The 26,408-nt window shown below is 36.7% G+C and overlaps 2 protein-coding genes and 1 long non-coding RNA gene across 5 annotated transcripts; 1 reads left to right on the top strand and 2 right to left on the bottom strand.

Moving 5' to 3' along the window:
• Positions 1–9,363: 9,363 nt before the first annotated feature.
• Positions 9,364–13,357, top strand: LOC137722943 (putative linoleate 9S-lipoxygenase 5). The gene is made up of 8 exons (XM_068462074.2): positions 9,364–9,938; positions 10,203–10,492; positions 10,650–10,896; positions 10,996–11,334; positions 11,424–11,509; positions 11,599–12,011; positions 12,112–12,375; positions 12,467–13,357. The coding sequence occupies exons 1-8, from the start codon at positions 9,725–9,727 to the stop codon at positions 13,218–13,220; spliced, it is 2,607 nt and encodes an 868-aa protein (XP_068318175.2). The 5' UTR covers positions 9,364–9,724; the 3' UTR covers positions 13,221–13,357.
• A 4,451-nt stretch (positions 13,358–17,808) lies between these two features.
• Positions 17,809–18,273, bottom strand: LOC148697631 (uncharacterized). Its single transcript, XM_088691967.1, has one exon. It carries the CDS (start codon positions 18,271–18,273, stop codon positions 17,809–17,811), a length of 465 nt encoding a protein of 154 aa, XP_088548093.1.
• Positions 18,274–19,320: 1,047 nt separating this feature from the next.
• Positions 19,321–20,168, bottom strand: LOC148697630 (uncharacterized). Of its 3 annotated transcripts, none has more exons than XR_015961267.1 (3): positions 19,765–20,168; positions 19,567–19,672; positions 19,321–19,456 (listed from the first exon to the last, which is right to left on the bottom strand). It is a non-coding gene; the product is annotated as an uncharacterized LOC148697630 (long non-coding RNA). The 3 variants fall into 3 exon arrangements; XR_015961266.1 differs by having other exon boundaries at positions 19,567–19,646; XR_015961265.1 differs by having other exon boundaries at positions 19,567–20,168.
• Between the last annotated feature and the right edge of the window lie 6,240 nt (positions 20,169–26,408).

Genomic DNA, 26,408 nt, shown 5'->3' with positions numbered 1-26,408 from the left:
GAGTCTCTATTCTATATTTCACTCATCGTATTCTTTGCTTGCTATATATGAATTTTTGTCCGAATAATTCCAGAAAATTGTTTAACGTTGGTGTAGTGAAAATTTTTAATATGAAAACACTCGTTTACTCTAACATGAAATAATTACTGACCTCGTAATGAATCAAATATTTAATAGCGCGATCGACTTAAACTTGTGTAACAGTTTTGTAGTGAGCAACCGAAGATCCTAAAAACATTTAATTGCTTTCCAGGGAATAGGGAGGTGAATTATGAGTTTCCCAAAAGGTGTCATATTGGACAATCTAAATGTTAAAATTTTGTCCATGCATGTTTACGCAAGTACATTAAGATGGCGGTGGTTGATTAGGTAAAGCGAAACATCTCTCACCAAATCACATATGGCCAATATTAATCAGAAGACGTAAACAAAGGATTTGGACAACTACTAAGAGACAAAAAAAGTGTCACTAGATAATCTAATGTTTGCTAAAATGTCATTCGAAAATCTAATATTGTTAAAGCTTGTATAAAATTTTACTGTAAACTAATCTAAATCACGTAAGAATTCGAACGCATGCAAACGTGTAGATTTGAAAAGATATCCACTCCGATCAACGTGATCATACACGTCTGCTAAAGAAATGGTTGACGTTGCTTGAATCATAAACGATGCAAAATGACTAGGTCTTAATGTCAACGCCTAGATATGGAAAACAATAAAGTGGATTAAGTTGATTACGGCTCAGAGCACCTTCACATGGAGACTATTTCTTATATACATTGAATATTAATGAACTGGCTGGCCTTTAAGCCTCCCTTGGTGTTACATTGAATAATAATGAACTGGCTGGCCTTTAGGCCTCCCTTGGTGTTGGGATGGGCAAAATAACAGATTTTTTTTATGGTAATGGTTACAGGTGTTGGAAAATTAGAGTCTTTGTTGTTGTTTTTTTTTTTTCTTTTTTTTTTTGTTAAATAATAAATTTTGTTAGGTTATATGTTAGGCTAGCTACCTATGGAGTTTAAATTCACGTCGTCATGCAAGTAAATACATAATTTAAAGCACACACATGATCAACCAAATGTTAAATGAACATGACATAAGGATTAGAAAAACTTAAAAATAGGTCGAGGCAAATGTTAGATAGTTTATCCTTACGACAAGTTTACACCAAGTGCTCATTATTAATCGACGCTTGTCTCCAGGATACACTAACCACTTCCTTGTAATAACAATAATCCAAATCACAAGGCTCCAGTGAACCACAAATGTGTTGAAAACTCTCTCATATGGACTCAATGAGACTCTCTAATATTTAGTGTCATCTTTGTTTGATTACGTAATGAAAAGTTCTTTAGTGACTATATGAGGCTTCCTGGATTATAAAAGTTGAGTGCCTTTTTGGAAAGCATGTGACTATTCATGAATAGTAAAATATTTCAACTATTCATTTGAATTTCATATTAGGATAGACAAATTTTTCTACCAGAAGACACCGCTTCTAGTTTTCATTCAATTAATAAATTTAATATTATAAAACAATATTAAAACTTTCAACAATCCAGCACATAAATGGAAATGGACTAAACACTATGCAAAGGACAATGCAGCACTAGAGAGATTTAGTAGGAAAAGTATCGCATCGGGATATGTAGATTTTGGCTTTGAACCTTTTGTAGTGAATTACTATCATATTACTCGGCTAATCAGTGAATATGATGTCTTGAACTGCTCTGCAGTTTGTGTAAACTCAGATAATTGTAATCACACAATACCCTTCCAAACATACCATGATTTCCTCTGTTGTGTTCATTTCGGCCATGACAATTCCTAATTTCCCGTGAATGCTCTAGAAAATTAAGCCCTTCAAAATGTAAACGCGTAGCTTCGAAAAGATATTCACTCCAGCGAATGTGGATACACACATGCACGTCTGCTAAAAAAATGGTCGAAATTGCTTGAATCGTAAACAAATGACTAGGTCTTAATGTCAACCACCAGAAATAGAAAATAAGTTGCTCACGTCTGGAAACACCTTCACATGCAGGGCAAGTAGCAAATACGTATTTTTATTTAAAATGGAGACTATTTATATTGAACAATATGAACTGGTTGACCTTTATGCCTACTGTGGTGTGGGGATGGGCAAAATAACTGATTCTTTAATGGTGATGGTTGGTTACAGCCTACAGGCAGATAAATACGCGGTTTCTGGACCTGTTTTGGATACTGTTATCCGTTCTTTAAGGGTTATAACTATTCAACAGGTATACTACATACATATCTTAACAGCTGTGGTTGATAACTGCTGCTGTCATAAAATTTTTAGGTCAACATACTATTAATATCACCGATATTATTCTAAACTAAATCATATATTTATAAAAAAATAAAAAATCCTCGGTAATATTAGTAATGTAACTTTCACATATAAATTATATATTATTTTGTGTTAGATCTCCCAATTGGAGACTGTCTTATACAATACGTTTACCCGCCCGCTATGATTCTCATCTCTCACAGTCGAGTTGTTGCACTACTTTTTTCTTCAGTAGAAAAGATCTACGTTCTTCCAATCTTCCTTCAATTCAAGTTGTTTGTTTCGAGCTTGTTGAACTCAATTGTTGCACCAGTGTTACAACTGCAGTTTCATAAAAGCATGCCAACTAGTTAACATGCTAAAAGCACTTAAACTCTATTTTAAAGAGCTAAATCTAAAAAAAAACAAAAAAAAAAAATCATCTCTAGTAGACTATAAAAGAGTCTCTACTATAGCAAAATGAACAGTTATTATTTAAATTTGTAGATCAACTGTTCATAAGCTAAATACTAAAAAAGTGATAAAACTCAAGGTTGACTCGTGAGCTGAGGAGAAAAGAAATAAGACGATTTTAAAAAAAATGAGTAGGTCGAGTTTTTTTCTTTTCAAAATGATTGATAATATAATATTCAAAATTTGTTAAAATAAAATATTGTTCGAGATGAAAAGTTAAAGAGAATGACTAAAATAGTTTTTCAACGATGTTCACCCGCTAAAATAGCAAAAATATAACAACTATTGTAGATACTCTGAAACTTGAAAACAGACGTTGGCAACCTCCGATCTGTCAAAAGCATGTCAAAAGGACCCTCTATATATTTAATATGAAGTTTTTTTTTTTAATTTATTATTATTAAGGGATGGCAAACAGTTCAAAGCTACTACAATAATTTAGAGGATGGTAAAGTTTCGAACTCGAAATGCATGGTTAGATCCCCAACACCCAATTCACTAGAGTGTTGGACCAGATGCAATATAAAAAAAATTTGTTTGCTCTAACATGAAATAATTATTGAGGTTCTTAACTTACTACGAGTCTTAGTATTTAGTAGAAAGCGCTAGAAAATTGTTTAACAATTTAGTAGCAAAGAACCAAGAATTTTCAAAATATTTGATTTCTTTCCGCCGAATAATAGAGGACTATGAGTTTCCCCAAAAGGTGTCTTTATATGATCTAATACTGCTAACATTTGTCTATATTGTAAAATCGACAGTGTGTGTGCAGTAGAATAAATAAAACAAGACACAAAATTTTACGAGGTTCCTCTACAGTCAGTGTGACTGGAGTACGTCATCAGGCAGCAATGATGCTTTCATTATAATTCGGAATAATAGGAGTACAAAGATAACTCTATGTATTCTCTCCTCTCATTCTCTCTTTCTTTCTCTGCTCTGTAATGAAAGCATACTGAGTGCTCTATTTATAGAGCAACTCCAAGCACACATCTTTGACAATATGATCTTCCTTCATCTCCCAAGTCAAGATTAATTTTTATGGGCATTGAAAATCTACCCAATGTCTTCAGTTTCTATGTGGGCATTCATTACCCACTATTATTTTCAACACTCCCCCTTGGATGCCCACATATCAACATTATTTGCCTCGTTAAAATCTTGATCTATTTTTGGATGCTCTCACTTGATGAATATCTCCCCCTGATTTCAAATTCTTTAGGATGATCATTGATCCTCCTGCTTTAGTCTCTTAGCAGTGATAGTTGCCGAACGAGGTGTTTTACTTGTTGTTAACTTTCCACAGGCTTGTCCTTGAACTGGGTTGGAGGGCATTCTGCTAGACTTCCTTCAAATGTCTGAATTTACCTATTTTATCTGGAGCTGAATTTGATTCAAGGATGGTGGACACTTGATCTTGAATCGGACTTGTGATTTCTTCAAATGCCGTCTAGGCTTGACCTTGAATGAAATTAGACCATGAGGAGTTTCATGTGACAAGTGATCTTAGGCTTTATCAGGGATGAACTGACATGTGTTTGTTGTGCTTGTCTCCACATGCTTCAATGTATCATTTTCACTTGCCTTATTTGTTCCCCTTGCAGAAGTGGTATGTTCCCTAGTTTTTCCCCATGCATGTGTGGCATCTTCTCTTGTAGTAGTTGCTCACTGATGCAGGAGTTAAATGCAAACCTTGCATTTAAAAGGGTCATCACTTCTTGGTGGCAGCGAAAGTTTGAGTGGATGTTCCGACATATTGCTTTCTCTGTCATTGTCTTAGCAGGTAAGAACAAGGGCAAAGGAAAGGACAGGGAGATTGCATGATATGAGATACTCTTGCTCTCGTCCCTGATGATATGAGATACTCTTGCTCTGGTGTGACTTGTTTGTAGAGGTATTCTTGGAGAGGAAGAAAACTAAGTATTTCGAGATACTTTGTGAAAAATGCATTCTTGGAGATGAGGAAGAGTTAGATATTTTTCAGTTCTACCTTGCTGTGGAGGACAGAGGTTGACATATATAGGGATTTCCCAATAGCAGGTAGTAGTGTTATGCCTTTACTCTTGTCAGCAACTGTGGTGTAATTAGAACAGTAAGATTCACGCGTTTTCAACTTTATCAGAGATCTTTGATAAAGTTGCACACGATATCCAAGAGCTGAGATTGCGTCTGAGAAATGTTAACAGACGTCATGCAGGGAAATCCAGCTTTTGAAATTCGAAAATCAGTGTCTTTTCGATTTTTGAATAAGTGGCCCTATTGCCTATCCTTTTATAGAGATATCAATTTTGTTCAGAAACACTCAGAAAATTGTTACTTGCAGAAAATTCTCTTTCTTGCACTTCTGAGATTTTATCAGACTTCCTTCATCATTTCTAAAAATGGCTTGCCCATCTAACATTTACTTAGATTTGAGTCTCATGAGTGATACAAACGAGCAGCGTCAAGATAACATATGGCTCCCGTCTTTCTCATCTTCTAATGGTCATCTTACGGTTGGAGACTTTGTGATGAAGAATAACATAACCGCTACGGTGGTAGCTAGGAATATTCTTACTCCAAAGGATAACAGAATCCTTTCAAACCGGTCTGATGAGGCGGCCGTTCAAGACTCATTGGCTCTCAGTGTTTAATGTGCGAGCTCTGTATCTAATATGGGCCAGCGCCTACTTGCTCGAACTCACCAAGTTGAATCATTAATGGCTGAGGTTGCAAGTCTTAAACAAGATATTAGAGGGCTCAAACACGAGAATAGAGTGTTACACATGCTTGCAAATAATTACTCTACGAACATGAAAAGAAAGCTTGACCAGCTACTGGAATCCAAAGGTCGGACTCAAAATGACAATCAGGGATTCAAATCTTTATTCCAAAGACATCCATTGTCTCAGCTGTCTGGAGTTCCACCAAGTATTGAGACTCCAAATAATCAATCTCTGGTGTCTCCCTCTTCTGGGATACACCCGAGTACTGAGGCTTCACATGAGCAACCTTTATAAAGGTTCTCTTCTGTTTGTTTGTTTTAACTCATGTGTATGTAATTTCTCGGAGATATTAATATATAAACTTTATTTCATTCAGTGTATTGTGCTAAATACAATAAAGCATATACTTCATTAAAATGTAGTATTTCTAAACCAAATATCAATTTATCTTTACCCTCGCGAAGATAAATGATCATTCTTAGTGTCTAAATCATTTGAGTATTCAACTCATAATCTTCAATCCATATGATTCTTTAATATCATAAACATCATGGATAAGATTCATGTTGACATATTGTTCGATTCTGCAGTTCGAGACAATATTTCTCTCAACACTTTATAATCTTTTTAGACTCTTCAGGAGTCCCAATTTAATATTATCAACTCTTGCAAGAGATTTTAGTATGTTGCAATAATATCATAATGAAAGTACTCACTAAGGCAATTTATACCATCCATTGGTATTGAGTACATATTTTATACTTTACCCTTCTAGGGTTTACTTCAAGCAATTTGAATCCTTCAGAGATTTTCTACACTTCATGACACATTTTCCTTTGGAATTTATACAGAACAATTTGCTTCCATGTTTATTTGAGGGATTTACTTATGGAGATATGATGTGGGCGACTCATAACCCTTCGTATATAATTCTCTATTTATATGAACTCGTTTCCAACCTTGTGTCATATCATGTGAGTGTATTTCACTGTATTACAAATGCCCATATGTGTATCACTTTCGTTGCATCATTAAATACATCTGGCATTTGATTTGCATATCGTTGCATCATTCAATTATTCTTACTTCGTTTGTATATTGATTGCTTCATGAATCAAAATAAGACAAATTCTCTTCGTTCTTCTGGAACGGCTTTTTTTTTTTTTCCTATCATTCTTCTATAATGATATTTTCTCAACATTCTTCTAGAACGATGTTATTTTCTCCCCCCTAACAACGGGAAAACTGTCTTATCAAAATCATAGTCTACAAGCCGCGCGGTAAACGTATCCCCAGTTAGGGTTCTAAATATTGAATGATAGATGATGAATCAAATCCAACATAAATTTTTAATTTGTGTTGATGCCTCATTTTAATATATTATGGCAGTGTAATAGGCACATAGATAACACAACCAAAAACTCGTAAATGTGTAATGTTTGGTTAGTACCCAAACACGAGTTACACTGAGAAGTATTGATGGTTATCAACAAGTCTCAAAAAAATCAATAATGCATCATGTAAAATGACATATCCCCATGTAGAAAATTGGCAATTTCATTTTCATCAGCAGAGCATGGGTAAACAATTTCATCCGCTTAATAAATACTTCTGCTAAACCATTTTGAGTATGGACATGAGGAACTTCTGGTCCTTATTTAATAGTCTGTAGACTGAGACTCTTATGGCTTTTATTGCAATTAAGTTGTAGCACTTTGGCTCTTCAAACTTAAGGTACTCATCAAGAAACTTCATGTCCTGATCTTGTAGATCTAGGGACTTCATGCCCGATCTTTTTGCATGATGGAACTTCAGGTCCAATCATTTTTATATGATAAGGATCAAGAAACTACAGGTTCTAATCTGATCAAGGAATTTCAGGTCATGTATATACTCATCGTAACAAAAGATAAGTACATTAAATAAATTAAAGCAATAGGCGGTAATTTCAGCCATAATGAATAAATTGCATTTAAGTAAATAAAGCTTGTGACAAAGGCTTTAATTCAGCACCATTCACATAAATCAAAACTTAAAGCAGTAGGCGGTAAAATCGTCCATGATAAACAAATTGCTTTAAAGTAAATATAACTTGTGAAAGGGTTTTAAACCAATATCAATTCACATAAATAACAAGAAGTATCATACCTCCTTTTATTTATTAGTTTTATTTCTTTTGTCAACACTTATTCAAACCTTATTATTGTTACTTTTCTTATTTCTGCAACATGGTGTCATGCACCAACAGAAACCTTTATATTATTTTAACCAAATGGTGTCGTGCACCATTCAAATCCCTTTATATATATATATATATATATATATATATATATATATATTTTTTTTTTTTTTTCTTCTTCACATGTGCCTTACTATTTCATCAATCCCCTTTTTCTATTATTTTTCTTCCTTCTATGTCTCTGCCAGTCTCAAAACGCAAGGCCAGCTGTGTAGTTGTGGAGGTTGCCCAAATTCAATTCAATCCAAAAGGCTACTAGAAACTGGCGTTGTTCTTGCATGACCCAGGGAACATGGCATCGTTAAGCAAGAACCTCCCTACAGAGACATAGATGACAGTGGGGTTGACGGAGGCACAAGAGAGGGAGGCCTGTGTGGATTCATTCTTGCCATCACCATCTCAAACAACCAAGTATTCATGGGAGTTCTCAAGATCCGTCAAAAACAACGTGACCTGGGTTTCCAAGTCTGATGAGATTCTTCTGGATCTCTGAAAACCAGTTGTCAGGTACGAGTTTTCTCATCTTATGACGAATTCAGGTCGTAATTTCAATTCTCACCGGAATTCGGTGGAGCGCTTCTGGCGCAGTGGGAGAGACGAAAAATGGACATACCCTTTATTCTGTGAGATTTTAGATGACGGAGGTGAGAGGTAGATAGTGTTTCACCGGATTTATGGCGTTATGCTTTCCACTGACATGAGAGCTTTTTGTGCTGATAACGTGTTGTAAAATCGACGGTGTGTGTGCAGTGGAATAAATAAAATAAGACACAAAATTATACGAGGTTCCTTTACAGTGAGTGTGACTGGAGTACATCCCCGGGTAGCAGTGGTGCTTTCATTATAATTTGGAATAATAGGAGTACGAAGATAAATTTATGTATTCTCTCCTCTCCTTCTCTCTTTCTTTCTCTGCTCTGTATAGAGCAACTCCAAGCACACATCTTTGACAATATGATCTTCCTTCATCTTCCAAGCCAAGATTAATTTTTATGGGCATTAAAAATCTACCCAATGTCTTTAGTTTCTATGTGGGCATTCATTACCCACTATTATTTTCAACAGTCTAATATTTGTTGGTTTCGGCCTAAAATACGTTAAGATGACGACGGTTGATTAGGTACTTGAAAGTGAAACATCCATCGCCAAATCACACATGGCCAATATAAAACACAAAAGACATAAAACAGAGAATTTGTACAATTACTAAGAGAGAAAAAAAGTGCCATAAGAAAATCTAATGTTGCTAAAGTTACATAATTTTATTGTGAACTAATCTCAAGGGGATTTGAGTGTGGTGAATAGGGACGAAGTGTATTCATTCTAGTAAATGTGGATCCGCTTACGTCTCTCTAAACAATTGATGAAGTTTTTCGAATTATAAACAATGCAAAATGACAATAAAAGTGGTTCGAAAGAAAAAAATCTCGATCATATTAAAGAATGTTAATATTGCTAAAATACGTCTCTATTTTTTGGGTTTGGTTTAGAGATTTTGGAGTTGTTGCACCCAAAAACAAAAACAAAGAGAGCAGTAGTAGTTCTTTGAAACGTAAACAATCCAAAATCATGACTTCATCAAAATTCAAATATATGGATAACTTTTTAAACTAATATAAATCATGGGGGATCCAAGTGTCTGTGCACATAGAGAGGAAACGCATCAACTCTAGCCAAAGTTGGTACGCCAAACAAAAGAGAGGGTTAGAAGTTCATTGAATCATGAACAATGCAAAATCATGACTTGGTCTTAAATCAAATTCTAGACATTGAAGGCGAAGTAGCTGGATAAGTTGGTTACGTATTGAACACCATCAAGTTCACATGCAGCCATGGCATGTAGCACCAAAGTCTTTATAAAAGTAAAAAATAACGGCAGGATTAAATTGAACACTATTGAACTCATTCACCTTTAAATACCACACACGTTTCTCCCATCACAATTCAAAGATCTTCAAACCTTTCTCCTTCTGTTAACATTTTCCGTTTTCAATTAAGATAAAGATGCTGCATTCCAAGTATCCCACGTCGTCCCAGGATACCACCGTTGATACGCAACCCAAAAATGAGGGCAAGAAGATCAAGGGGAGAGTGGTGTTGATGAAGAAGGTTGTTCTCGATGTGAACGACCTTAAAGCTTCGATTCTTGATCGTGTTGACGAGCTGTTAGGCAAAGCGGTTTCTCTAAGGCTCATTAGTTCGGTTAATGGTGACCCTGGTGAGAACTGAATATATAGTATTTTGTCTTTGAAGTTCATGGTTCCAAGTTAATCACTAGTACAGTAATATTGTTGAATGAGATCTGTTAGACAATGCTGCTTTGTTACTAAAGAGCTAATCTCGCATAATCTTCTTATTGAAAGAAATAAACCGCAAAGAGAAAACGGAACAACTTAACGTAGACTCCAAAAAAATCACTATTTGGAGGACTTATAATCTGACATTTTTTTGGATTTTTGAATTTGTTATGTTCTTTTTGTAGAAAATGAGTTGAAAGGAAAAGTTGGAAAGCCAGCATACTTGGAGAACTGGGTGACCACAATCACCCCCTTGACAGCAGGGGAGGCTGCATTTGATGTTACTTTTGATTGGGAAAAGGAAATTGGCGTCCCGGGAGCTTTCGTAGTTAGAAATGAGCATCACAGTGAGTTCTACTTGAAGACTCTAACACTCGAAGATGTTCCTGGCGAAGGTCGAGTCCACTTTGTTTGCAACTCATGGGTGTATCCTGCTGACAAGTACAAAAAAGACCGTGTTTTTTTCTCTAACAAGGTACTAAAATGGTAATTTCAATGCGCAAAAGTCCCCCACCGAATCAATAGATTGATGCGTATATTTGGACAAAAGGACTGTTTTCTTCGCTAACATGGTTGTTACAGTCGCGCGTAAGTCCCCCGGTAATTAACAGATTGTTTATGTGTTTGTGCAGACTTATCTTTCAAGTGATACACCAAAGCCACTACAGAAATTTAGAGAAGAAGAGCTAGTAAACCTGCGAGGAGACGATGAAGAAAGAGGAGAGCTTCAGGAATGGGACAGGGTCTATGACTATGCATACTACAACGATTTGGGGAATCCAGATAAGGGTCCCGAATATGCACGTCCAGTTCTTGGAGGGTCTATTGAGTACCCATATCCTCGCCGCGGAAGAACAGGAAGACCAGCAACAAAAACAGGTCGGTAAATAAAATTCATTTCCCGTGCCATCACTACTCAAACTCGGTATTATTCAAAAAGAAAAGTCTCTAAGACGTTTATACTTTTTGTCTTGATAGATCCTAACACCGAGAGCAGGCTGAAGCTTATCCAGATCTTAAATGTATATGTTCCAAGAGACGAACGATTTGGACCTGTAAAGATGTCAGACTTGCTTGCTTATGTCCTGAAATCTATCCCTCAGGTCCTTAAACCTGAGATAAGAGATCTACTCGTTGGTAACAAAAACGAGTTCGAAAGCATGGAAGAAGTACTTAAACTCTATGAAGGAGGATTAGAATTGCCTGATGGGATACTAAAACACATTAGTGATAGCACACCCGAGGAGATGTTCAAGGAGCTTTTTCGAACTGATGGCGAAAGGTTCCTAAAATTTCCAGTGCCTCAAGTGATAAAAGGTAATATAGTATAACGTTATATGTGCCTTCAATTTCATATACTGCTTTTCTTTTTAACTCATTCTGGTATTTTAATTGATTTTTGCTAGAGGATAAGTCGGCATGGAGAACTGACGAAGAATTTGCAAGAGAACTACTGGCTGGAGTAAATCCTGTCACTATAAGTCGTCTCCAAGTAATCTTAGCTTTCGAGATCTATTATATTTGAATGATATTTTCTCAATTGATCAACCCTAATCGCTGTAATTTCTGCATAAACTACAGGAATTTCCACCGTCTAGCGAGCTAGACCGAGAAGCATATGGGGATCAAACAAGTCAAATAACCAAAGAACACATAGAACATAACTTAAATGGACTCACCATAGATGAGGCAATCATGAGCAACAAGCTATTCATATTAGACCACCACGATGCATGGATGCCGTACCTGAGGCGGATAAACACAACTTCCACAAAAGCTTATGCAAGCAGAACACTCCTTTTCTTGAACAATGATGGTACTTTAAAGCCAATAGCTATTGAACTCAGCTTGCCACATCCGGATGGAGATCAATTTGGTTGCATTAGCAAAGTCTATACTCCGTCTAGCCAAGGCGTCGAGAGTTCCATTTGGCAACTTGCTAAAGGTTATGCACTTGTAAATGACTCCGGCTGTCATCAGCTTTTCAGCCACTGGTATATCCCTGTCAAAGAAATATCAGCAAAACAAATGGTAGCATTTGCCATAGCAACATAAATTCATAAAATTTTATATTTCTGTTCTTGTTTGTTGCAGGTTGAGAGCTCATGCAGTGACTGAGCCATTTGTGATAGCGGCAAATAGGCAATTGAGCGTGCTTCACCCGATTCACAAACTTCTGCATCCGCATTTTCGTGGGACGATGAATGCAAACGCATCCGCACGACAGGTTCTCACAAACGCAGGTGGAGTAATAGAAGAAATAATATTTGCTTCCAAGTTTTCGATGGAATGGTCATCAGCAATGTACAAGGACTGGACTTTTCCTGATCAAGCGCTCCCTGCGGATCTGATCAAAAGGTAATATCTTGCGTTAGTATCATTTTTCAAGTACATTTTTCATCTACAATCGATAGTAAATTGAAAGCATCTTCCCTTTTTCTATGTTCAGAGGAGTGGCGGTTGAAGATTCAAGCGTGTCACACGGTGCGCGTTTACTGATAGAGGACTATCCATATGCTGCAGACGGACTTGAATTATGGTCTGCAATTAAAACATGGGTTAAAGACTATTGCTCCTTCTACTACAAAAATGATCAAATGGTTCAAAATGATTCGGAACTCCAATCCTGGTGGAAGGAACTCCGCGAGGTAGGCCACGGCGACAAGAAAGATGAACCCTGGTGGCCTAAAATGCAGACTCGTGATGAGCTGATAGAATCATGCACAACTATCATATATATTGCTTCGGCCCATCATGCAGCAATCAACTACGGTCAGTTCTCCATTGGTGGATTCGTCCCAAACCGCCCAACCCTAAGCCGGAGGTTCATGCCTGATGAAGGCACTCCAGAGTATGAGGAGCTCAGGACAAACCCTGACAAGGCATTCTTGAAAACGTTTGCACCTCAGCTGCCGACACTTCTTGGAATGGCCACGGTAGAAATCTTGTCAAGGCACCCCACTGATGAGCTCTATCTCGGACAGCGTGACACCGCGGAGTGGACAACGGATGCAGACATATTGCAGGCTTCTGAGGATTTTAAAAAGAATTTGGAAGCGATTGAGGCCAAAATTGAAAAGATGAACAAGGATGAGAGATTGAAAAACCGGTTCGGACCGGCCAAGATCCCTTACACTTTGCTGTATCCTTCTAGTGAGCCTGGACTTACTAACAAGGGAGTTCCCACCAGTATCAACATCTAAATCATTTCTGTTTCTTTGTCTGCATTGTATTTCACTCGTGTTATATGTAATTCTTTTTGTTTGTAAGAATAAATTTGGAAATTGATCATGTAGTTTTTTGAACATTTTACCAATGAATAAATTTGTATTCATTTTTAGATTGCATATGCTCAAAGCTCATTTCTCTGTTGAAAGTTTACGCTCAGATTTGGCAAGGACCGGGATATTATGAACAAGACATAACTTTGTCTCAAATGAAATTCGAAGATTGATTCTTTACTCTTAAACGTCTCTAAATCAAATGAATTTACCTAGAATGGACGGTTCCAATTATAAAATGAAGCAATGTTGGAGGGGAATGAGGAAAGAAACAAAAACAATTGTGGTGGGAATTAGGAGTAGTACTTGAAGTTAGTTGGTTTCGGCAGAATCTACACATCATGGTGCAGAGAAAAAAGTTGAAGTTTGTTGGTTGCGGAAAATATACACACCTTCAAAGGAGACTGATGGTTTTGTTAGAGTATAATGTTGTACGGATGAGATCTTGCCATTTGTAATTAGATTATGTGGTTATGTTAGATTAGTTAGTTTGCTAGGAAGTCTGTTAGAGTGACTAGTTCACTATAAATACATACTCTTGTAATTACTTCAACATTAAGTAAACAATTCATAAATCTCCTTTACCTTCTTACTTCTCTCTCTATTCTCTGCTACTCTCTCTCATAACTATGGTTTCTATTTCTTCATATTAACATGGTATCAGAGCCAAAGAAGCTTAACCGTAAAATTTCTTCGATCTTTTGTTCTTTGTTTCCGCTATCTACGATCTCTCTAGGATTTTTACTTTATGATTTCCTCAAATTGGCATTTATTTGAGGGCTGTAAGTTTCTTCCCGTACCTCCCTGTGTCCAAGTTCCGACTACTGTTGCTACTGTTCACGTGTTCCTGCTCCGGCAAATCTCTTTCTTCTCGATGCCCATAATTTTTAGGAATCTTGTTTCAGTTTCTGACTGACCAGAAGGTATTGGTTGTGTCTTCTCTGTTTTTCTAGGCATCTCCGATTGCCCGTTTCTGCATTCTACATTCAACAAAGATTGGCACACTAGGTGTTTGGTCTTTTTCCTCGGTTAAATTTTCTGCAATTTCTCAACATGGTCGCTGCAAATCAGTTACAAATCTTGCAATCACCAATTATTAGCTTGATTTCTTCGGTCTCTACATTCATTTTTGTCAAGTTAGATGAGACCAACTACCTTCAATGGCACTTTCTGTTGCAGTTGATGCTTGAGGGCCATGGCATTATGGGATTCGTTGACGAATCAAATTTGTGTCCTCCTCGGTCTGCAGCAACCTCTGCACATTCTGTACTCACAAATGGGCCATCTGCTAGCCATGAATCACATGAGTTTAAAGCATGGAAATCGCATGATTATGCTTTGATGTTGCTACTTACTACAATTCTTTCTTCATCCGCTATTTCCTGTGTAATTGGTAGCAAGAGTTCTTGAGAGATGTGGGTTCGTCTTCAAAACCACTTTTTCTTACCAAGTACAGAAAGTAGTGTAATCAAGTTACACAGTGATGTCACATTTGATGATGAAGACTTTGTGATCATTTCATTGAATGGACTACCTGCAAAATTCACAAGTGGACTTTGTGATCATTTCATTGAATAGACTGTCATGCTCAATACAAGTTTAGTTCATGTCAGTCAAGCTATGGCAAAATTGTTGATGGTTATAATAGTGTGTACAAAACATTTTGATTCAAGAATCGTGGTAAAAAGAGTTTCCATTATGATAATGGTGCAACCTACAAGTCTTTTCCTCATTTTTCACCTGGAATTCTTGGCTCCCCTCCATCTCCATATCATAATTCTCTACCACCTAAAATTACTACATGTCAAATTTGTTCACAAAAGGACCATCTTGTTGCCCATTGTTCTGCTCAAATTACCAACTCATCTATTACTCGAGAGACGAACTTGCAAGATCAGCTTCGAGTTTTTTATTCAATGGATTCCGTCAAGCAGGACTATGTTATGGTCAATTCCACAATGAAAACTGAGGAGCATGCAACTAGTTTTGGTGCAGAAAGTTTATAAACTAGTGAATCAGCTAAATTACCAACATCTTGTGATTCAACTCCATTACTGGAAGTGTGAAGACTATCTATACTACACCCTTCTACTAGGCTCCATTTGGTACATCAATTTGCACAGGTTCTTGCAGACATGTCGCAGGAAAAGTATAATGTAGGATTCTTTCTCGAATTTTTTGTTCAACTTGTTTTTTGGCCATATGGGAGAAATATATTCAAACTGCTGCATATGAATTCAGATGATATTATGTGTCTTGCTTATGCAATGGTGGCGATATATTTGATATTCAATTGGGCTACCATATGGGCATTTGTGATAAGGGAGGTGGCACCAACAACCTCACTCTCCAATTGCAGGGAATACTACACTAATGTTCTTTGACAACCTGATGAAATACTACATTTGTAATGATACTGCTTCAACCTCATGATTGGGCGCCCCAGTCTTGAGTTTGAGAGGGGATGTTAGAGTATAATGTTGTATGGAAGAGATCTTGCCATTTGTAATTAGATTAGGTGGTTTGTTAGATTAGTTTGTTTGTTAGGAAGTCTGTTAGAGTGACTAGTTCACCATAAATACATACTCTTGTAATTACCTCAACATTAAGTAAACAATTCAGAAAGCTTTTTTACCTTCTTACTTCTCTCTCTATTCTCTGTTACTCTCTCTCATAACTATGGTTTCTATTTCTTCATATTAACAGGTTTGAGGGTTGCTAAATCAACGGTGCCAAGTTGCTTTCTTCCTTCACTTTTCTGTTCATCGAGTGAAGAAAGATCATAAGGAAGGAATCGAGTGAAGAAAGATCATAAGGAAAGAGAAGACACACGAATCGTTCCTGTTCACTACTCGGACAACTATTTTAACTTGTGTGGCCAGGTGAGGCTATACCAATAAAGATCTATTTCGAGGCCATCCCTGTTTGTGTGTCATCAACCCCCGAGTTACTCTCGACAGATGGAATTACCATGGTGTCCATACCGTCCATTGAGCTGGCTGTTAACGTTTGAATTAAACGGTGAGGGTAATTGCTCAGTTAGCAAAAGACCAATGCTAAGAATCAAGGTCCAATTGTGACATGCATTTTTGTTTCTTGGAGAGGAAACTTTTAGATGCCTTTTTATTCATGCAATTTCGTGTCGTGTTAATAAATCATCTACAACTTTGTGAAATCTATGAGTCTGAGTGAGTCAAGGTTGTAGTGGCTATGTTGGAGGTACTTGACCTTTAGATGAGAGGAATCAATCCAAAAATCCAAAGTTATAAGGAGTTAGGCCATCTCTAACCGAACGGTCCAAAGGGTCAGAGGGCCGAAAATAGCCTGAAAATCGTCTCTAACCGAGGGCTAGGCCAAATGGCTCGTGGGCCTCACTGAACAAAAAAGGGCCAAAGGGCTAATTGGCTGACCTAACTCAGCTAGCCCCGGGCTGGGCCAGAATTTTCATTATTCCTGTCGGTTATATCCGATAACATTGTACTTATTCCTGTCGGTTATATCCGGCAGAAATGATAGGCCAAATTTTTAAAATAACGGCTAGCTGACATTAGCCAGCCGTTATTTTTAATTTTTTTATACAGTTTTCTTTTTTTTTTTTACAAAATTTGTTTTAAAAATTGTAAAAATTCTTTTTTTCCCCTATAACTTCTAAACCATTAAACATTACATTAACATTAAGTAACATGAAACAACATTAAACAATATTAAATAACATTAAATAACATTAAATAACATTAAACAACATTAAAAAAAAACATTTAACAACATGAAATTTAAACAACATTTTTAAAAACATTTAACAACATAAAACTTAAACGCCTACTTCATGCTACTTTTGGCCCAAAGATATGCAACAAGATCCTGTTGTAGGTACTTGTTTGTGGCACGGGAACGTATCATTCTATAGCATTATGTACTCATTTATAAAGATACTACCGGTTCTTAGATTGAAAGGCAAATTAGGCCCATCATATACTTTTGCACGAGCCATTCTTGACCTATTTGGATTGTCTTGGTCGTCATCGGACTCTCCATTAATATACTCATCTCGTTCATCCTCCACTATCATATTGTGTAATATGATGCAAGGCATTATGATGGAGTCCAAATTTTCTTGACTCCACCCTCTTGCTGGTTCGTTGATAATCTTCCACCGTGCTTGTAGAATATCGAAAGCTCTCTCAACATCTTTCCGGTATGCCTCTTGGTGTAAGGTAAACAATTTTTCGGCGTCATTCCTAGGGTTTGGAATTGCTTGGACAAGTGTCGCCCACTTTAGGTAGATGTCATCTGCCAAGTAATACCCCATATTGTATTGTCGGCCATTGATGTAATAGTCAAGTTGAGGTGCTTTACCTTCTGTCAGGCTATTGAAGAGGGTTGAATGCCCAAGAACTGTAATGTCATTTTGGGATCCAAGGACTCCAAAGAAAGCATGTCAGATCCATGTGTCATACGAGGCAACTGCCTTTAACATAACAGTTGGCTTTCTCGACCTTTTGTAGAAGCCTCATTGCCATCCGGTGGGATAGTTCTTCCAATCCCAATACATGCAGTCTAATGACCCTATCATGCTCGGAAACCCACGACCTTCAGCTTTGCAAAGGAGCCGATCCAGATCTTCTTGATTTGGCTCGTGGAGGTACTCGTCTTTGTAAACTTGAACAATTGTGTCACAAAATTGTTCAAGAGTATCAAAGCATGTAGACTTAAACATACCATGGATTTCATCCATCAAATCAGCTGGGGAGCCATAGGCCATCATTCGGAGTGCAACAGTAACCTTCTGATGAGGTGAGAAACCAAGGCGACCTGCTCTGTCCCGCTTCTGTCGAAAATATGGATTGACCTGCTGGACATCACAAAGTAAACGCTCGAAGACATGACGCCTCATCCGAAAGTGACGTCTGAAATCCTCTTTTGTGTACACCGAGTTGGGGTTGAAGTAGTTGTTCATCGGATTGACATGCGTCATCGCTTAGTTTCGTGGTTTGTAAGAACGACCAGCAATAGAGCCACCCTATTGAGGTTGTTCCTCAGTTGGCTGACACACCATGGTCGCAGCCATGGCTGCTGCTCTATTTTGTTTGGTGCGCCTTACTTCAGCTTCTTCATCAGACTCCTCATCTTTTCGTCTCATTTGCACCCATTTTTCTTCCAATTTGGAATTGGATGAGGACTCCCAATTGGAATCCGAAGAGGATCCAAAGTTGAAATTCATTGCAAACTTGAATTGAAAGAGATTGAATTCAAATAGATTGAATTCAAATTTGTGTGAATTATAGCTCAATATCCACCCTATTTATAGAAAAAAAAAATCAAATCCAACGACTAGCTAACGTCACTTAGCCGTTGGATTTGAATTTAAGTTGTAGTTTTTAAATAATAAATTATGTTTGGTCCTTGGTTGGAGACCTTTTTTTTGTGACAGAGCTAAAACGAGCCATATGGCCCTCGGTTGGAGATGAAGGCAAATATGATCATGTACTGTTCATTAAAATATTAATTTTTTTGAAGACCAGAGAGTTAAAACGAACCATCTAACCAGCCTTCGGTTGGAGATGGCCTTAAAGTACTCCAACCAAATCCAATGACTGTTCTAATTAATTTCCTTAACTTAAACTAATACGCAGACGATTGTCCCCAGGTTCTACTCATGCAAAAACGTTGAGTTGTTAGTTGAGTCCATTTGCATATTTTGGTTGAAACACTACGCACCCGACTGAACTGCAATTCAGATGATCGCCGACCATGGTTGGTAAAATACGGTGCAATGGAGCTCGAGATTCGATTGAAAAGAGCTTGTAATTCCCGTGATTAAGAGTATTTTATTTCTACCAAATAGTTGTTAGTCCAGTAATACTTCTTTTCCAATATTAGGGGAGGTATAAAGATTGAATCGCCTCTCCCCATTCATAAACAAGAAGAAAAAACGATAGATTCAACTGCAAAAGGGAGCGTTCATTCCATTCGTTAAGTTCGAATCACCTCTCCTCATTCGTAAATAGAAAGAGTCACTAGATTCAAAGAAACCGCATTCATAAATACTTTACACAATCCATAATATTACCATCCCGTAAATACAAAATACGGGTGAAACCTACAACAACGTACTAAATAACTCTTCGCATACAGGGCATCCACTATGCCATCGGTACCTGCACCGTTTTAATAACAAAAACAGCAAAAATGTAAGTAAAGGAAAATAAAGGGAGTGTAAGTATACAACGATAACTCGGGGAGCATAGATGATTGAACTACCGCATACATCAACGAAAGCTGAGGTTCGTGCCATCAGTGTTTGAACCAAAGAACTACTCATGTGGCAATTTCTCCTTACTAGCACCCCTATTCGCACACAAGTCAAGTTGCAGCTATAAGTACAATTACAAAGGAAAGGATCAAACTAACAACAGATTAAAGTTATAATGACGAAGAACTAATGGTTAAAAATTCGATATCCAACCATAAAATTTTCGTAGATAAGATACATGACGATTTAAGCACATGAGTTCCGGTTTGTGAGATGAATCGTCGGGTGACAAAGCAACAGATAGAAGTTTTAGACTATGAACAAAAATCAACATAAAACGACATAGAAAAGAAATTCATGAAATTAAATGTGATGAGATGAAACCGACGCTGGTGGGGAGCTCCCTTCAGTCCAATGGGTGGGCAAAGCGAACGGAAGGAGTTGCTCCCACGCCATGCACCAGGCCAAACCCTTAACATTCGTGCAGCGGGCTAGGGTTGGAAAAATAATATGTTAAGGGGGTAGCCAAATGCATGAGATGGCAGCTCTTGCCACTCCTCAGCCCTCTGAATTGGACTAAAAGGAGCTCCGTCCTCCATCAGTATCTAGCTCTACCTTCCGTGAAGGGCTGCTTCAATCCTTCCCCTTCTTGCTTCCTTATATAGTAGAGCACATGTTTAAGTAGAGGATCATTAAGTAGGGCAAATTTAAATTATGATACATTAGTTATAACATAGTGAGGACACGTAGTAGAGCAAGGACACACGTTGTACGCATCTAAGTCAGATTAATGCTAAGAAAGTGAGGTCCCATCGTAAATTAGTTAGTACGTAATATGGAAGAGTATTCTAATTATTTATAAGTATATATACGGTTTTTTCGACGTAAGATGCATATTCTTAACATGTCTCCTTATGTGGTAAATTTTCATACTTTCAACCTACCTCTTAAGTCTTAACTTGAGGAGTTTTTTAACTCTCAACAAGTCCCGTCACGTAGAGTGAATTTTTAAGCTTAACATGTATGAGTATGGACTACATACTTACAAATACTTATAAATCATAAAAAAATAAAATTAATAGGTATAAGATCATTGTAACATCGATGCGTGTATATAAGACCAGATTCATAGAAAACGGGTTAATAGGACACCGTACAGATGACCAGCTTTATGGAAAACATGATTAGTGTAGATTATTAACTCGTTACTAATTGTGGGTAAAGATTACCGTATATATAGGATTTAATAACCCTCTGATGTGGAAATAATCCTAATATAATTAAAATATAATAATAATAATAATAAAGCTAATCCTTGTCATTTAAGGATTCTAGTCCAACAATTAATAGTTATATGTAGGAATCATATATTCATAGATTGGTTTTAAACCCGGAATAAGATTTTTTTCTCCTCAAATCCTTTTTCCTCCTCTCTTCTCCTTTCTCATTTTCGTCCTTCTACTTCTATATAGAAGCCAAAATACCATTCAAATAAGAGCTGAAAGGAATGCGAAATTTAAAGAGGAAAGAATCATTCTCCTTTACATCATCGTAGGTTAGATTTCTCGCGAACTTCCCATTTTCGTGAACGTACGAGCAATCTTTATTTATGAGTGACCATTCCATCGGTCATGTCAATGAAAAATAAATAAAAATAGAGCTATCAAATACTTTCTTTCTCTCTTGGTACACGAAGAACAGTAAAGCTTTCTTTAGTTGCATGAAATCTTTGGAGGAGATCGTAACCGTACTGCAAAGATTTGACGCATGCCTAGAGCCAAGACGCAGAGAACTTATTCGGCTGAAAGCAAAAGACAACCAATGAACCAAACAGTTAATGCCAGGAACAGTTCTACATCAGTACTCGTCTGCATGCATATCATCATCCCAACCGTTGGATTTGAACAACTTTATACTAATCGTATTGGACGGTCAAGATATGCACTCTGATTACCTAGGTATCATCAATATACGCAGAGGTAAAAAAATATGCCAGTAACTTGCCTCTTTGGTTACTGCTAGGAATAACAGTGGGTGAGGGACTTTGACACGCACACGTATTCCAACTTTTCACACACTTTTCTTTACGTAGTAATTAAATTGAATAAATCAAAATTCACTTGCTAAAATTAAATAATGATGCATAGGTTAAAAATGGTGTGGAAAAATCATTTTTCTAATATTATAGTATGGAATCACTTATAGATCATGAGATCATGGCTAAGCTCTATGTGAGTTACGAGGAGCCTTAGGTTGTGTGATAATTGCAAATGCACAATATCGTTTCAAATGATATAATAATAAGTATAATGTCGTTTCAATAAGGATTAGATTAACATAAATTTAATGAAACAATATTGTGAACGAAAGTTTAATGAGATGATCAAAAAATAGACAAAGCCGCGCCTAGATGGAAAGATTCAATGAAAAATTCAAATAAACCAAAATGCTCACTGTGCGGGCAAGGTTTAGAGTTTAGAGTTTATGGTACATATGTATGCATATTTTTCGTGCTAATAATATACCCTAGAGTTTAGAGTTTATGGTACAGATGTATGCATATTTTTCGTGCTAATAATAAACCCTAAACCCATCATACCCGCAACAAAATCATTACAAAAGGAATGGCCTGGGAATTTTAAATTAGATTTTCGATTTATTTTTTTTATTATTATTTTTTTTTTTAATGATGACAACTAGTGGCAAATCTTGATTATCTACTTATTCTAAAAGCAGGAAGATTCATAGAGGCATTTCAGCCTCCACTGGCCACAAGTCTGGCTTCCACACTAATAGTGGGTTTCAAACCCAAGACCTCTAGTTTTTAATTTGAATAAAACCTCGCAATCCGCTCTTTACCACTAGATCACCAGCTCGTGATTAGATTTTCAATTTATTACTGTAATGATTTTATACATGCTTAGAGAAAACAAAAAAATAATTATTAAGACCTGAGGCAACTCAATCAAAAGCAAGAAATCGAATACGATCCTGCTGCATGCGCCTCAGTTTTTCCAAAGGATGTAATATTCACACACTTCATTTTACTTCTCACACATTTTTTTTTAATTTTTGGCCGTCGGATCAGATGAATTGAAAAAGATCAATGGACATAAATTATCAAGGGATGTGTGAAAAGTAAAATAAGGTGTGTGGATAGCACATCCTTTTTTCCAATCCTCGAGAGCAACATCATCCATATTCCATAGTGTCATTTTCACTTCATCACTTCGTGTTCGTGACAGTGAATTATAGAATATTGCATACGTTTGTGACTTATTTTCAAAACAAATATAAGTGACTGAATTCTTTGTTCCGTTCGTCACTTGCACTCATCCATTTTCTAATAGTTCTAATTCAAACTGTCCCAGATCTTAATTCAATAGTGGATGGGTCTTTGCTGTTTGATGATTTCGAAGAGGTTGTTATGGAAAATATATATAGCATCTCCACTCTTAAAATTTAAATTGCCAACAGGGTGGTGGGTGTGTTGCAGAAAGCTGTAGTCATTATTCCAAGTAAATATGCGGCACGTACATGGCAATCCAATGCCTAACAGTTCTTCGTGGATCATGGATGGATTCATGGTGGAAAAATTAGTTTGCTTCTAGTCTAGCATTAGTAAAATTACAGTGTTTCACAATCAAATCATAAGCCAAATTTGGTATACTTCAAATATCTTTTAGAAAAAACCAAAAATAGAGAGAGAGAGAGAGAGAGAGAGAGAGAGTTGTTCCCTTGTCACTAATTTACTATGCTATAAGTTAGACAAGTGAATCACTTTTTAAATACATGACTAATGTTTATTTAATGTGTGATGCCGTTAACATGTCTATTAAGCGTTTTTTTAGACAGGTGAATCACTTTCTAAGTTCGTTTATTCAAAGAATATTGCCATCAACTTAGCGCATAATAAACGAATAATGTCATCAACTTGGCGCATTAGTCGTAAGAAAGCTTCTTGGGTGGTTATTAATAAGAGGGGGAGGGGCTTGTTGCCGGGACAGATATTATGCGAAAAATACCCATGCAAAATTGACATTGTATGAATTAACAATGGACGTGACCAATCCAACGTGTATCAGTGTCACACTGGCCAATGCATCCAAAGGTCCCAGCAGCAAGGAAGACTTAGGTATCGTTTGGTACGTGGGATGGGACGGAACAGAGTGGGACAAGACGTTCCATCCCACGTTTGGTCCTCGTTCCACGGGACGAGTTTTGGGTGAATTTTTGTTCCACCTCACCCCCTGGAACGACTCGTTCCACATCCGTGGAACACAAAATTATAATCTCTCCGTCTCCTTCTTCTTCCTCCTTGTTTCCATCCGAGGGCATCTTTTCTCCCGCTCCGTTCCGTTCCGTCTCATTCCGTTCCGTCCCGTCCCGTCTGCATACCAAACGATAATTAGATCCTCTCCGGATCCGCTCATTAGGAATCCCAGGAATTAATGAATAATAAACGTTCATTAAAGATCGTGCAGCTACAATTTTTTTCTTTTTTATATTTTTCACGTAAAACAAGATTGTTTTACTTTTGAAAATATAAAAAGGTTAAATTGGATTAATGGTTCCCGTAGTGAGAGAGTAATCGGAAGATAGCCCTCGTGGTGAATTTCGTTAGGATTTAAGCTCAAAATTAACATCTTCCTCATCTATCTGTTAACCCATTCAACCTTCATAACCAAAAGAGAAAAAAACTCATTCATCCAAGACTATGAATTCGTTGATCCATGCTTCGATTCCATTCAAAGATCTTTTGTCCATTAATCAGTGAATTCCCTAAATATGCTCATTTGAGAAAAAATGATTTCAAAGAAGATCCTTCAATAGATTACAAAAGGATTGTGATTTTCTGCTCGCAAAAAGTAAAATGAAAATGAATATTACAATTATAAACAATTGGAGGAGAAAATGGCGACAAAAATCCAAAATACGTAGTGGTATTCATTTACAGGGAAATGGGTTTCTTTGGATGCGTCTATGGAGATTGAAGAAACATGAAAATGGGTTTCTCTTTTGGATGGGAGATGGATTTGGATTTTTTTGGTGCCATTTGTTTGATGGTAAGAATATTGCTGCTTTGATAGCACTCTCTATCTCAACGCTCACACAATTTTTCTTTCTTCTTTTGCTTTTCTGATCAAAAGATTGAGGTTGCAGCTATTCAAGTACGAAACAAGGAGAAAAATGCAGGACACATTGAGATTGAACACAGCAAACTTCGTGGTTTTAAAATCCAATGAAATCTTTGGGGGAAGGGTGGGATTGTTAATTTTGGGTTAATGGAGAGTTCACATAAATGTTAATTTTGGGCTTAAATCCTAACGGAGTTCACCATGAGGGTTTAAATCCGAATTTTTTCACCACGGGGGCTATCTTCCAATTACCCTCTCACCACGAGGACCAAAAAACATTCAATTGGCCGCACGATCTTTGATGAAAGGTTATTATTCATTGATCCCCCGGATCCCCAATGAGGAGATCCGGAGAGGATCTAATTCCGACTTGGAGGATTGCATGGCTTGACACGTGCATGACTCCAGGGCCTACGTATGGCAACCTTTTTTGTTTTCAAGAAATTTTAAATACAGTAGAAATACGGTTCGGTATATTAAGTGTTAGAATATAAGTAGTTGAATTTTATTTTTAAGTATCTAATTACTTGTATTGTAATACTTAATACAACAGGCATGTTCCCGGGATAATAAAAATTTTCTTCTTGTTTTACATACAAATCTTTTGGAGCAAGGCAACGCAGTTAGTTTCATGCGTCGGATTTTGGACGCATGCATGCACGAATCATCACAGAATTCATTTGCTATCTTTCTTTTGCTTGCTACATGCTAGGGTTTGTCTGCTGGAAAGAATCTGTGAATGAAAAAATTAAGGAAATTCTAAGTCATTTAACTCGTCTTCGATGTTTAAGTTTCAATTATAAAACGATCCTTGTGATCCATTGCATATCCGGGGTAATATACAATTATTACCATAAGCACTTGGCAATGCTTGTCTTTGGGGTTTGTTATTGGACGAAAAGTTAAATGATAAACATACACATTTTTTATACACTTTTGTTTAATTATCGTTATTTTGTTCAACTTATTCAGTTCAATGATTAAAAAGAAAGAGAATTATGTGAAAATGTAAAAATGATGTATGAAAATCACTTAATATAACTGAAATCAATAGAATTAATCATAAAACAATTTCTGAATTTTACTTTCTTTCGACGAAAACCTTTTTGAACACGTGAAAACACTTTCCTCCACCTCCACTCTACTCTGTCTTCGCGTCTTTTGCTATATCTCATTCATTCTATTTATCTTTTGCCTATTTACGAACGTGAATATCTAGTGAAATGACTATAATCAAATATCTAATCAAATATTAATTTTAATAATATCCCAATCTTATCCCGGGATATTAAACTTTAGCTACCGCTAATCAAACACCAGGTTCGAACAAGGTTCTAAAAATCATTAGGCGCTAGTCGGGCGACGGGTAGGGGCCTAAGCAGATTTATATAAATTTATTATATATCTTGTAAATAAGTGCATATTTACACAAAAAAAAAATATACTTGTATGAATAATAAAAGAATGATAAAATGCAAAAATAGAAGTAGAAGAATACACAAATTATATACATCCAAAAAATTTAATATTTAAAAAACAGTAAGCATATAATCATAATGAGGAGGATTTTGATGATAGACTAAATTCTTCTTGTTTATAATCCTTGCATTGAATTGGACATAGACTAAATTATTTAACCTTGTTGCAACTAGTTTATTCCTTTTCCTTGTATGTATCCCCTCAAAAGTGCTCAAATTCGTTTCACTATTGGATGAACTT

The sequence above is a fragment of the Pyrus communis genome, chromosome 4 (assembly GCF_041283825.1).
Source record: "Pyrus communis isolate YQ-2024b chromosome 4, ASM4128382v1, whole genome shotgun sequence".
Taxonomy (NCBI): domain Eukaryota; kingdom Viridiplantae; phylum Streptophyta; class Magnoliopsida; order Rosales; family Rosaceae; genus Pyrus; species Pyrus communis.
The sequence above is the reverse complement of the archived record's forward strand: the minus strand, read 5'-3'. Positions and strand labels throughout refer to the sequence as shown.